Source organism: Nilaparvata lugens, chromosome 5 (assembly GCF_014356525.2).
Source record: "Nilaparvata lugens isolate BPH chromosome 5, ASM1435652v1, whole genome shotgun sequence".
In the NCBI taxonomy this organism is placed as follows: domain Eukaryota; kingdom Metazoa; phylum Arthropoda; class Insecta; order Hemiptera; family Delphacidae; genus Nilaparvata; species Nilaparvata lugens.
Genome location: NC_052508.1, coordinates 45,858,861 through 45,873,021, shown reverse-complemented (window position 1 = coordinate 45,873,021; position 14,161 = coordinate 45,858,861). Strand labels below are relative to the sequence as shown.

Genomic DNA, 14,161 nt, shown 5'->3' with positions numbered 1-14,161 from the left:
TGGGATTGGGTAGATCTCTTCATACACTATTTCCATTTGACAATAAATGCATTTATAATAAATATCAATAGCAATTCGTGTTCACCGAATCACTTCATTTCACACAATTTTACAGGAGACTAAACTTTGGATGGGAAAAACCATTGACAGACAAAATATAAGAGAAAATACAATTTATGTAATTCTTACGTAGCAAAACATACATGTATTGGAAAAAGATCCTATTACAATTCGAATGTTATGATTTCGATAGAAAACAAAGAAAATCTTGTTTTGATAGAAAATTTCAGCCAAATCACTTATAGGCCTACTTATGTGGAAAATTATTTTAATTAGAAAGGTAAAATCAAATATTTTCAACCATATGCAAGTACTTCCTAAGCTATCCAGAGCATCCAGAAAGTTCATTCAAGATCTCATACAATCCTCAAATAACCGTCTAAATAGCAGGCAAGAATGATAAATCAGTTCTTTTGTAAATCTTTTTTGAATCCCTCAATAGCCAGTTATTTATCCGGCTGGTTGCAACATATTCTCTAATGATTATCCAATGACCTAACTTTTGTTCAAATATAATTTCAACTCTTTATCGAGTTCAATTATCCTATAATTGAAAGTATTCATTATCATACAATCCTTACACAATCTAAAAAGACCAGCGCGAGAAAGGCAATCTTCGGAAAATAAATCCCTCAATAGCCTTTACCATTCTTTCGGCTGGTTGCAACATCCACCATTATTCAATGGCCAAATTCGGCGTGAATGGAGAAGCAGAAAAGTCTGCTACAACCAATGGCAACCGGTCTATCAGAGGAAGAGAGAGAGAGTGAGAGTGAGAGAGAGAGAGAGAGAGAGAGAAAGAAAGAAAGAGAGAGCGAGAGAGAGAGAAAGAGAGAGCGAAAAAGCGAATTATGAGGAGAAAGACGAAGATAGAACGAGTAGAAAACTAGTGGGAAAGAGATGGCGAGAGATAGATAAAAGAGATAGAGAGAGAGATAAAAAGAGAGAAAAGAGAAACAGAGGAGGAACAGATAAAAGTAAGAGAGAGTGAAAAGTGATAAGAGAGAGATAGTTAAAAGAAAGAGGAAGAGAGAACGAGTGAGTGAGAAAATTTGCAGTTACGAAAGAGCAGCACTTGACAATGGAAGCACATAGGCCCTGCTTTGGTGACATTCATGAACTTAATCTAGATATAGTGAGATTCACTCTAAACTGCCAGCATTCATTATCCATATAGGAATACAACATTCCATGCCAGTTAACCAAAGTTGACAGGTCAAAGTGAATTCTCACTGTTCATTTCTATACTAGTAGTTCTGTGAACAGTAGACCTCACGCCGTATTCTCATCCACAAGTACCTGATTGAAACTATAGACCTTATGGGAATACAGCAATAGACTGGCTTCTCCACACATCTGTTTAATCACTTGTCAGCTGATTTATGATGAATGACTCTATAGTCTGATTTTGACTCTAATATTGGCGTTTCGCCATTTCGCCGTAAATGCGCAACATATAAACATTTAAACATTAAGAGAAATGCCAAACCGTCGACTTGAATCTTAGACCTCACTTCGCTCGGTCAATAATATAGGTGATTACTATCAATTAATAATTTAAACATTACATTTTCAATTTTAATTATTTATTTTGTTGATAACATCAAAGCTCTATGCTTCGAGTTGTATGACTGGTACTGTTCTAGTACTGGCGCAAGCAATTTTGCGCCTCCCAATTGCCAAACAAACCGCTGCTACTACAAAAGGCGTTGCAAAACGTGGCTCACTATATTTATAATAAACGACGTATCAGAAACCGGTGGCAGCAGTCATATTGTGGTGGTTTCACTATTGGGCTATGTCCGGTTTGAACGGACTACAGTGGCAGGTAGAGTGATTCACTTTCAGCTGTCTGCATTGGTTGAATGGGAAGCGTCATGTTATGGACTGATGGAGTGATGCACTTCCAGCGGCGACCGACCGCTGAGCGTTTCAATCGCTTCCGACGCAATTCTCTCAACATGTTCAACTGGAGTTAACCTGGATTAGTCGCTTTAAAGCTGGATTCGCTCATAAAGGACTGTACCATAGTAGGACTAATGTTGTACTGTTTGGAATGGTAGCTTTCAAACGATCCTTCCATTATAATGACACGGTGATGCTCGGAAGTGATTCACATAAATATATAGGATTGTGCTAGTGTCAGAATACGGCTGGACGATGAAAGATCGCTTTCAAAGACAGTTGTTTTTGTCAGACGATTTTATTGTTTTTGATGAAGAATTATACACATGTGCTCTGGTTACGTGGTGACAAAATAAATTTTTGAACAAGTTATCCTTGAAGACACGAGGAAAACCCTAGAAAACGTCGATCTCAGGCTAATTTTGAACAGTATTTCTGACATTAATATACATATTCAAACCATTGTTAGCAACACATATCTAGAAAGTTCGTGCCAAATACAAACGATCCATTTTAGTACTGTTAATGTATAATTTTGGTGGCATTATGAAAAAAAACTGACTTACTCAAACACCACAAAAACCTCAAACTACATCAAATGTTTTTATATTGGGAAAATTTCCATGATTAATAATGAAAGTAAGACAAATAGAACCTAGAAAAACTATTCTTGTAGAGGAAGTCCATATACGAGTATATAGGACACTGAAATGATAATAGTAATAATAAAAGGTGTAAATTCGAAATTTCCAAGTGCAAATTGAATGAATATTCATTGAGAATGATTTTTGGCAAGTCTAGAATGTCAGGCATAATATGCATTTGGAACGTTGCCTTCAGCAAATTATTTATAAGCGTGAGTGGATGTAGTGTAAACAGTTTGAAGAGGAAGGGAAAGGAAGATGAAATAAAGGAGAGATCAAAACGCTCTCAATGTTGAATTTCACAGAAATAAGTCGGCAAAAACACAATCAACTCTAAAATAAACACAAGTTTTTTAAACGATGCCGCGTTGAAGTATACGGTGAAAGTTCATCAACAAAGCCAAGGTTTTAAATTTTATAGTTGACTTTTAATACTTTTATTTATCGTGTGGAACGATAGTTGACTGCTCTTGCACAATTTATAATGCACATCAATTTCATCTATCAAGCCTTGAGACTTTCAAATGATATTAGTAGCCTAAGGATATTTTTTCCCCAGAGAAGTATAACTGGAAAGTTATGTACATTAAATTTGAAATAAAAAAGAACATTTTAATTGAAATTCTCAATCTATAAGCATGAAGAAAAGATACAGTCAGTCGTTAGCCAACATAATCTGCCTATGCAAAAAGTCACCATTTATTGCTACATTTGGACACACTTTTGGTTCCCACTCTGTCTTGTTGGAAATGGAATAGCCTAACTATATTTGCTGTATTCAGGAAAACACTAGTTTTGTTTTTATCAACTTTTAATAAGATATTAAACTTTTTTAATAACTTTTTTTTATTAACTTATACAGTTGTATATCACTATTACAATATTCAAATTTCGAAATAAGCCAAAAACTTTCAACTTTATCAAATATTTGAGGCTATATGACATTTAAGTGATGTTTCGAGTTTTTTCAAGTCTACAATGGCGATAGGGAACAATCTGATCTACCTAGTTACCCCAGGTCGGTCCCAACTCCCTAAGTGAACCAAGCCCTAATACTCTGTTTTCATGATATTCAATTTTCACCTCCAGTTAACACGAATTGAAGGCTATATGGTTTCAAAACAGTTCATGTATGTGTTCATTTTCAGTCTTTAGCAGCCTGCGATGCTGTTGAATAATACTGACCAATGACAGACAGCCCTTCCCCCAGATTCGGACAACCCTTTGTTGGCGGCTCCTTCTATTGATTTACCCTTAATTCAATGCAGCCCACATGACTACGCCTGCAGGCAAGAAGTGTGCTGATTCATTCATTATTCAACACGCTAATCGCAATGCATTCGTTTATAGCAGAGGCGTCAAGCTTAGGGTGGACAATGGAAACGGTCAAGTACGACAATATAAGTGAATGATCGATTCGGGTTTATAGATGTAGATGTAGAATGCGAGTTTATTGATTCAGAATGCAATCACAGCATTGTTCAAATGCTGATTGAGAGCTGATCGGTGGAAAATAGTTCCCGACGTTTGGTTGGATTTTTCATTGTTTTCAATATGAAATTAATGGATTTGGATTATATTAATGGATTCTTTCACCATTGTAGATAACAGAGATAATAAATAATACTTCAATCTATTGTAACTTATAGGCAAAATTAATCTAGGTAATGATTTTAGAAAAATATTTTTTCTAAACATGAAAGCCACTGGCCTGATGATGCTTCAGCTGAGTGATAAGTGATACTTCTGTGCTAGGAAGCAACACAATCACAAGGAAGCTATTCAAGATGACAATTTTCATAAAAATACTACCAATATAAATACATTTCAATAAAAACCCAATTCAAAACGAGAATACACTTCTGTTGCTTCGACAGAGTGGAGGAATAATTTTCGAAATTAGTCGTAACAATAACAGACTAAACATAATTTGTGCTCATTGTACAGTATTTGAGTGCAGGATGAAACGTTATAGACCATCATGAAACCCCCCAGCATTCAAAGAAGTTTTTCAAATCCTAAAACAGATAGAAAACATTCATTTGGTTACAGCACCAAAACCAAAAGAGTAAAATCATAATAAAAATCAACTTGAGTCAATAAAAATCAGCAAGATTAACTTTGGCATTGTTTGACGCAAACAAAATAAGATGCCTGAAAGATAATCTTTTGAGATTCAGAAGATAAAGTTTTTGGGATCCTCCAAGGGTTTTGAATTATTTTCATTCTCATCTTTTCATGAAGAAAGTTTGGAGTCAAATAACTTTGAAAAAGGAAATTGCATGAACCTTAATCTGTGAAACTTTGATTCCTTCTCAACTTCCAAACAAAGTATCGTGCAATTTATGTGGAGCAAAGATCAAGAGAATTAAATTTCAATTTCATTGTTTTAACTTTCCTCAACGTGAAAGTCGAGATGGGATAGGAACTTGAAATCGAAGTAGGATAGGAGAAATGTTTTCTCCAATCTCAAAGTAGCTAATCATCTTACACTAATAAATCATCTGGTTAAAAATAATTTCAACAACATAGTCGCCAATAATAATAATTATCGTAGACACTTTGCAAAGGATGAATCTTCCGCAATAGAGGGGTGAAAAGTGCAACGCAATTTTCGTTAGTGACAGCAATAAGTAGGAGAATCGGGAGGGTTGGGGGTGAAGTCGTTTGCCTCTTTGATTGACTTCCGCTTACCTTTCTAGCCTCCTGCTTTGAATTGAAGGGGGGAGGGTTTGGAAGCCACCAGTCACCTTTCGAGGGCTTGGGGTTGACTTACTGGAGGCTCTGACACAAATTGAAGGGTTCATTCAACGAGTGAACAACCCTCATCGGTCTTTAGCCAAGTTACGGTAAGAAAATAGATTCGCAAGTGCACGTGTAAAGGCTGTAAGATGGCTAACTTTAGAAGCTTTTTTTATATGAGAAATAATGCTCTATTTCAAGTATAATTCAGACTAGGAATGCCATTTTTATTTAGCTTTTTCTATATTGTGTTGCAGGATTAAAAAATTTATAAAGATGAACCTCAGATACCGTTTAGATGTCTCCAAGAAATATTTCTATAATCTATAAAAACTACCATTCCAGTATAGAATTTACAACAAAGATGGGCATGAAAACAATTTTATCAGAATGTAGTCTATTGTTTATTATTTTCATCATAGACGTTTAAAATTACACCATCACAAATTCTTATATTATTGGATCCATTACTATAACCAGAGACAAATAATAATACTATATGATTAAATATTTTACAAAAATTTACCTTAGGGTTTGATTCATGAATGTCCTTTAATTCAGTAGGATCTAATTTGATAGCCTATACAGAATATATGAAACAAGAGTTTTGAATTTTTATTCTGCTTAATTATTATAGGTAGTATGATTTGGGTATACTTTCAACGAGAATACCTTTATTATGATGTCTATTGCAATTATTTATCGTTCCCTATTCAATACACATTCCTGTTCAGGTGAATGAAGCAGTTTATCTTCGTTGTAATGCAGTTGATATGCATGGCACATTCTTGAGTGAGCTACTGCGACTGCGCACTATCTATGGCACGATGATTGCTGCTTCCGGTACCAAACGCGATGCGTGAAAGTCGACTTCACCATATACATACAACAAAAAATGTGAAATGAATAATACATACTATTCGCGTTATCTGTGGGGCATCATACATTTATGTTAAAAAGCAAAGTCCAAAGCACTGTTCCAACAGTGGAATACCACAAGCGAAACTTAGTTACAGGAAGGCTCCAATTTAATAATATTCAAGTTATTTTATTCAATTGGATTAATGATAATAATATATTTTTGTAGAATGACCAACCATCTACTTCAATTTTTGTCATTCTGTTGGGTTTGGGTGTTGAAGAACCACATAGACAATCTTCAAGTCCTTTTATTTAATCAGGATATACAGTTTAGTATTTGTAGAATGTACAACTACTGTCCACTTCATCTATAATGTTAATTTTTTGTCAGTTTTGTTGGATTTAGCTTTTGATCAACAGTAATTTGGAGATACGAAGCATCAGAACTACTAATAAATAAATATGAATAAGGAACTACAGCATATTTTGAGTAAAATAATATCGAATATAGCTTTCAGTAATGTTAAACGATTACATTTTTTACCAAGCTTGAAATTCTAGCATTTCATACAAGATATACAAAGTTCACAATGCAGAAGAAAATACATCTGAGCGTATACAAATATTATTCAAAATCAAAGCATATTTTGAGAAAATATCCATCAACTATCAGCTTATTATCATTATAGTTGTATTGTGTGTGATGTTATGATACTTTTTCATAATGAAAACACAAATTGAAATTGTCAACCACTTTTATTATTATATAATACTATTTAAAAAGAACCTGGTTTCGTGGCTTCACCAGCCACATCATGTTTCACCAACCATCCAATGTTTTGTTTGAAATGAAAGTCGTTGACAATTTCAATTTGTGTTTTCATTCAACAGCTCATTTTTGCTTCATCCATCAAAGCAAACTTGGCATGAAAACTGTACATTGGGAGAGAAATCTGGATCAATCTCACACATCAGTACAACTTCCTCTCTATTAGTCGTTGGCCAGGAAACCATTTCAACTTGCTCCTGATATTATAACACTGGAAATGTCTTTTTAACGGCAACTCTTCCTAAGCTATAAACCTGGCTAAACTAGTTGGGCCCGAGAACTCGTCGAAGGAAGGGCACGACAGAGGAGTAGCGACAGATTTCACTTTTAAATTTCAGAAAAAGATGCAATGGTTTAGGAGAGCAACTAGAAAAAGAAAGCGAACACGCGATTTTTAATGGACGAGCTCAACTATGGAATAAAATACTGTGCTAGTGAAAGGTGGTAGATTCTCAGAGCCAGACTTTGAATACTGCAGTACAATATTTAGATCGATGAAATATAGAGCGTTTAAAAACTGATGTCTTCAAACTTCATACCACACTTATATTGCTGAAAAATTTGTATCAATTGAATTTACTATCTAAAGGTGCAATCTAAAAGCCAAAATAGTAAATACTGCAGTGCAATATTTGATTCATATAAACGATTTTACAAAAATAATTGATATCTTCATACAGGACTTGAAACAATAACATGTTGTACCGAATGGTTATTTTACTAGAATTTAGTAAATTGCACTCTGAATGCAGTAGTAGAATAATATTGAATCCATAAACTATTGAACATTTTGATAATTCTTGCTAACTTCTTACCGAACTGAAAAATTGTTTGAAAATAAGTATTTTTTGGTTATTTCATGTCAACGTTTCAAATGGCTAGATAATTTCAAGATGAGATCATTGTGCATGAAATCGAAGTGAATTTCTGTGAATATGAAAGTCCAGAAGGAAAAGGCCTAGTACACAATAATCCTTTCAAAATAATGTACTAAGAAACTAAGATATATATGGTTTAAGGTACAGTATAATAATAATAATGTAATAGACAATTACGTAAAAGCGTAAGTGACGATTACAAATGCCCTTTATTACAAACTATGTATAAAACTCACCTTTCACTGATAGAAGATTTAGATATTCCGAAAATTATAAACAAGGAAACCTGGATTTCTAGTCTCACAGACATAAACTTTTCAACGTAGATTTGGAAATTGCACACATTGTTTCTATGAGAAACATGAAGATACCATGTTTTACGCTTTTTTATTGAAAATTTGACATAATTACTTTTATTTGTAATATATTTTCTAAAATGTAATCATAGAAAATTACTAGTACCTTTGCTATAATTATATAATAGACCTATATATAGAATATTCTGTAATTCAAGTAGCCCTATTAAAATACTTTATTTTGTTCTAAAATTAGTTGAATATCTGATCAAGAATGAGTTTCTTCAGTTTTATATGGATTAAGACCAAAGTGTTAAAAATCGGAAATTATCAAAATGAAATATTTTTTGTGAAATAAATCATTTCCCTATTTCATTGAGAGTTGAGAGGAATATTTTTGTTGCACCAGCACATTCAAACCAAAACTGTCTTCAAGATTAACAGTAGTTGAAAACAAACGTTGAGGCCAAGAAAACAAATGCACATCCACAAGCGATCCAGTGGCGCAGATGTCTAATAATATATGGACAGATGTCGTACAGAGTCAACTACATTTCCCTAGCCTAATAATGTTTCTTCAACTGGAACAACGCCCACTTTACAATCTAGAGTTGTCTACTCAACTATCGTCTTCGTATAATTCAAGGATTTTCGGAAAAAATACATTTCTGAGTTGCAGTAGAGGTGATTTTGTGGTAAACAGATATCAATGTTGAATAAAACAACTTGAAAATGTTACAACTTGTTGTCAACTAAGTTGACGACTTGGTACTCTTATATTTCTGTCTCGTGAGCCCTTTTTTTCCAATTTGTCTAAATCTCGTGAGCCCCTAACTCCAGGTAACATCGGTGAGATTAATTTCTAACTTAATCGTTTCCACTTATTTTTTTCTCGCTCACAATAGCAAATACAATGTAAATGCGGAAAAACTGGTCAAGCATTCATTAGCCCACAACTTGTTCAATCCCCAATATAAGCAAATAATAGATTTGGAAACTTTCGTTATTTCGATTGATGTTATTGGTTTGTAATGTTTACTGAATTGATTTGAGTTGAAGAAAAACTGAACCTGGCTGATTTTTTCGTAAATACTCATTTGAATGAAACATGTTTTCATTGGAAACAAATCTTTCTTAACAAAAGTTATAGAATGTCTCATAAATTTCATTGACCAACGCACATTCATAGACCTTTCAAAAACAAGTTTTAGCCTGAATAGCTTGTGCAAGACCAAGTTGCCTTATGAATGTGGGCTGACAGAACGTCATCTGCTGAGAGATGAGTAGAAACTGACAAGTAAGGAGACGAGATGAAGAGGAGGCCCTTTGAGAGCCCAGTAATGAGGGATGATTTGTCGGAGGGGCTTCCTTTTTATATGCTAAACACGCACCCTTCCCAATCTCTCTTCATATCAAGACACGTAGTGGATATACAACACCACCAAAATACAACCCAAATGAAAAAAGAGCTCCATATGAATAATTTTCTAGTCACGGTTATTTTCAACACGATAGCGTTGTCAGGTGTCAGCTACCACAATTGGAACTTGTTGATAAGCTGAGAAACAACGTTAATAACTTCGTTGCAGCCGGTTAATTCTTACCAGTTTTTATCTCGAGAGTATGGAATTAATCATCATTATTCGATATATTTTGTCGAGATTAGAATACCTACTGAATAAAATAATCAATTGAAAAAGCATGAAAAGGTAGAGGTTATATGAACATTTTGAAACCAAAAACTAATTTTTTTGATATTTTGGAAATCATATTGAGCCATCATATGAATTTTGATCATTTGGAAATAAATATGAGAAGCGTAAATTGTGAGATCAAACAAAGGAAAGGACCAGTAGGATTCTTTTTAAATTCAATTCAATTATCGAAATAGCACAAGCTTGAAGAGTAAAATGAAGAACAGATTATTACAAAACCATCCCTTTCAAAATACATGGAAGTGGTATTTTGTAGCAGAGATGTTGGAATTTTAGCGTCAACATTTTTCAAGTGTTTGTGTTTGTTGTTTTTGGCTTTTCTATTATTAATATAAATAAAAATTAATTGATTAAAGGATAAACTTCCAAGAAACTTGACAATAGATGAAATGCATCAGCAAGTAGTTTATCATCTTCCACCCAGTTGCACAAATCAACTAAGAATATACGAGTCCTAATGTCATGAGTGAGAAAGCTTTTGCAAAATGTTATAAAATAAATTCTACTTTTAATACAGAATGACATCATTCAAGTAAGAAAACTACGTCGACTGTCGCAACAAAAATGAATAACAAGACTCACCAACTGTAATAGAAGCAGAGGTTTCAAGTTTGGATAACTCACCTGAAAAAAAACAGAGATAATAAAGTGTCGTTAGAATTTTCTCGTAGATCGACATGCTAGGTACCATAGTAATAATAATACGTCATAGTAAATCTAAATCTAGTTATAGTAAAAAAGGAATTCAGAGCACAAATGACATGAAATAATGAACAGAAGCTTTCATAATTCACTACAGAAAATTAGAAAAGATGCAGAATGCAAACAGAGAAGGGGAGGAATGGGGGGAGGTGGAGAAGGAGGAAGGGAGGATGAGGACAAGATTCAGAAGAAGAAAAAGAAGGGAATAGCTAAAACAACTCAAAACATCTATTCTGTAATAATTACTGGATAGGCCATCTACTTCTCACTATTTTTGGAATCGTACAAACTTAACAAGAGGTCACTTTAATGACCAATTCTTAGAGAAATGCTCAAAAATCTAACGACTCAAGAACTCAAGTATGTTAGAGAAATACTCAAAGCTGTGAGGACTAAAGTCTTTCAATCAAGCCCAAACGGCATCAGGTTGCACAAGTCATCGTTCACATGAGAAATCAGCTCACGTTCACCAACTGTCAACCTCACTTTGCTGCTCCGTCCTAAATTGTTAATGAGCGTTACCTACTGTCCTACTAATTTATCTCCTTTTAACAATCTTCTCTTTCATGAATGCACCACAATAGATGAGCTTTTAAATTCATCTTGCACCAAACTGAATTAGTGAATTATTTTTATTCCGAAATGTTTCCTCACAATTGCATGAACACAAACGAATACATTTCAAACAATTGTATTTTATATTCTCAAAGTTACATGCAATTGGAATTGTGTTACTGAAATTGAATTTTCTATCGTCAAGAAAATATGAATTATTCAACGAATTGTATTGAAAGACATATGCAAGCATTCTCGTATCGAGTATATTTTCAAATATTTTTTAATAAATGAAATAATACATCGTATTGATTGATTTTTCGGAATTGATCATAGTTGTAGGATGACTGCCTTCAAATATGTTATCATTTACAAATACTGAGCTACTACTACTGTATTAATATTCAAGTTTACAACAGTTCTTACTCAGCTTTTTTAGATTTTTGTCTAAACTTTAGAAGTTTGAAAATCAAATAAAAGTCAGCCTTGGACATTATTATCCAGAGATTATTATTATAATCTGCATGTTGCAGTACAACGGTATGTTGTTGATGATTTATAATGATGTTAATGAGCCTGCAATTTGCAGGGATTCTACAATAGTTGGTGGGATACGCCCAGAGCTTTGAACATCCGCAGTAATGAACGGAAAAATCGTTCTAAAACGGATGTCTAAATTCACAGGAGCTAACACTGAGAATCTTACATGATTGTAATATTATCTACTTCACATCTTTAATCAGGATAGTATTGGGTGTGTATTCTAATCATAATATCAGTCTTCTAACGATATGACTATGTTACATTCAATAGACTCCAACTCGATTCTAAATTCATCAAATATGCAAGTGATTCCGATATACACAATCATAAAAATCAAGGGTTTTACATCACAATTTTGTTTCTGAGATGTACTCGTATAGCACATACGATAATACAAATTTAACGCTTACGATAAATGTAAATACTTGAAGAATAGCAAATTTTGAGACATTCTAATAATTAATTAAGGCCTACTAATGCAAAAAAAACTTAGCTTCTGCAAATATTGACTGATAGACTGAAACCAAGATCCAATTATTTTTAGCATTATAAACCAGTAATCTAGAGTAAATTAAATATTCCACTGGCACCCCAGATACTAGGATAAAATCATGTAGGTAATAGGATAATTCGAATAAGAAGGCCATTACTAGGTTAATGGCAAATGTAAAAAATCTGGTGTGGCGCACTCACACAACTTTCCTTGCCGTTATGAAAATTGATCACCTGACGCTAGTGTTCCCGCTCATCTCAAGTCTACTATTCAAAGATTTGAGCCAGCTGATGACAGGGCAATAACGCTGGAGACACACGAGGTCTGCTATCTCTTCATAGTGAATCATTTAATAGAATCAACAGTTGCCAACAGTTTGCAATAATTGGATAATCACATTTTCTCGAATTTCGAGCTTATTTTTAATTTAAGGTGAAAATGTTACTGAACATTAATTGTAGAGATTCTCATGCTCAATCTTTCCCACTTGAATTTTTTTGTTTAAATTGTATCTGAAGCCTGATAATTGAGAATCTAAAATCAAACTTTGCATAGATGGGGCGGAGCTCCTGAAATTTTTACAGATATGGGACTTGTTACAGATATGTTGATAGAGCTTATCGATGAACTATTCTAGGTATAACTTTAATCAAAATCGTTGGAGCCGTTTTTGACAACATTTTCGCCATTTTATTTATTTATTTATTCATCACATTGTGTAGAAATACTTAACATTAGGAAAGGCACAATTTTAGCCGCTTGCTTGAATCGCATTTGATCGAAATTGTTCGTGTCGGATCCTTATAGTGTAAGGACCTTAAGTTCCAAATTTCAGGTCATTCCGTTAATTGGGATATGAGATATCGTGTACACAGACGCACTTACACTCATATACACACACACACACATACAGACCAATACCCAAAAACCACTTTTTTGGACTCAGGGGACCTTGAAACGTATAGAAATCTAGAAATTGGGGTACCTTAATTTTTTTAGGAAAGCAATACTTTCCTTACCTATGGTAATAGGGCAAGGAAAGTAAAAATTACTAGAAGTAAAGATGAGTTGAAATAACAGATAGCTATTCTCGTCAGAACAGAAAAAAGTTTTTTGCAGAAGTAAAGCAAGAAATTTTTGTGCAGAATACCAACTGAATACTAAATAAGAACCAAGACTGCAGCATTTCCACCGAAATGCAAATGCACACAAATATGAATGTGCAAGAGAGATATGTGGGCGTATAAGAGCAATAAAAGAGAGTCTGCAGACTGTTTAATAGCTTCTGGGCTGCCAGTTCCATTATAATGCTAAAAACGTATTTGTACTAAAACATTTCAATAGTTCTCATTTAAAAGGACCCATTTTCATAATAAGAGCAAAGTGTAGGCCTACTTATAATCTCGTATACATAACGAAATCGATAAAGACTCATGCATACTGATGAGACGATTAAATCACTGTGTTTTCAACTATTTTTGCTTGTACTGTAGTAAGAAACTACAGGCTCTTTATCAGAAGCCCTTAACGTTTTTGTCGGTTCAAACACCAATTGCTCTTGACCCGTCATTGTTTTAAAATTATATCAATCAAGTCATCAGTCTTCCATAAGTATTCTTTTCTATTCCTTTTCAAGATTTACTTTTCTTTTTTATAGATTGAAATTTTTCATTGTTTTTTTGATGAAAAATTTCATTAAAAATTGAAATTCCTTTTCAAGATTTACTTTTCTTTTTTAAAGATTGAAATTTTACATTGTTTTTTTTCTTCAATTCCATTTCTAATATTTTCCATTTCTTCTATTCCATTCCAGCATTAAAGACTTTCAACTGTGCAACGAAAACACTAGTCTAGCTGAATGTTCTTCTATTCAATTCGTGCTAGCATCCACTTGTTAATTGTGTTGAGCTTGAAACTTAATGGTCCTTATAGTTCAAT

At 33.6% G+C, this 14,161-nt stretch overlaps 1 protein-coding gene across 6 annotated transcripts in view; it reads right to left on the bottom strand.

The window, feature by feature from the left end:
* The window catches only part of LOC111047564 (GTPase-activating protein CdGAPr), a 139,109-nt gene that overhangs the window by 63,071 nt on the left and 61,877 nt on the right, over positions 1-14,161 (bottom strand). For 3 of the 6 annotated variants that reach the window (XM_039428434.1, XM_039428435.1, XM_039428436.1), the window contains exon 3: positions 10,513-10,554. The exons of the other annotated variants lie outside the window; for them this stretch is intronic. In XM_039428434.1, the coding sequence (XP_039284368.1) occupies positions 10,513-10,554 (42 nt within the window). The remainder of the gene's footprint in view (positions 1-10,512; positions 10,555-14,161) is intronic. 6 annotated transcript variants of the gene reach the window in all.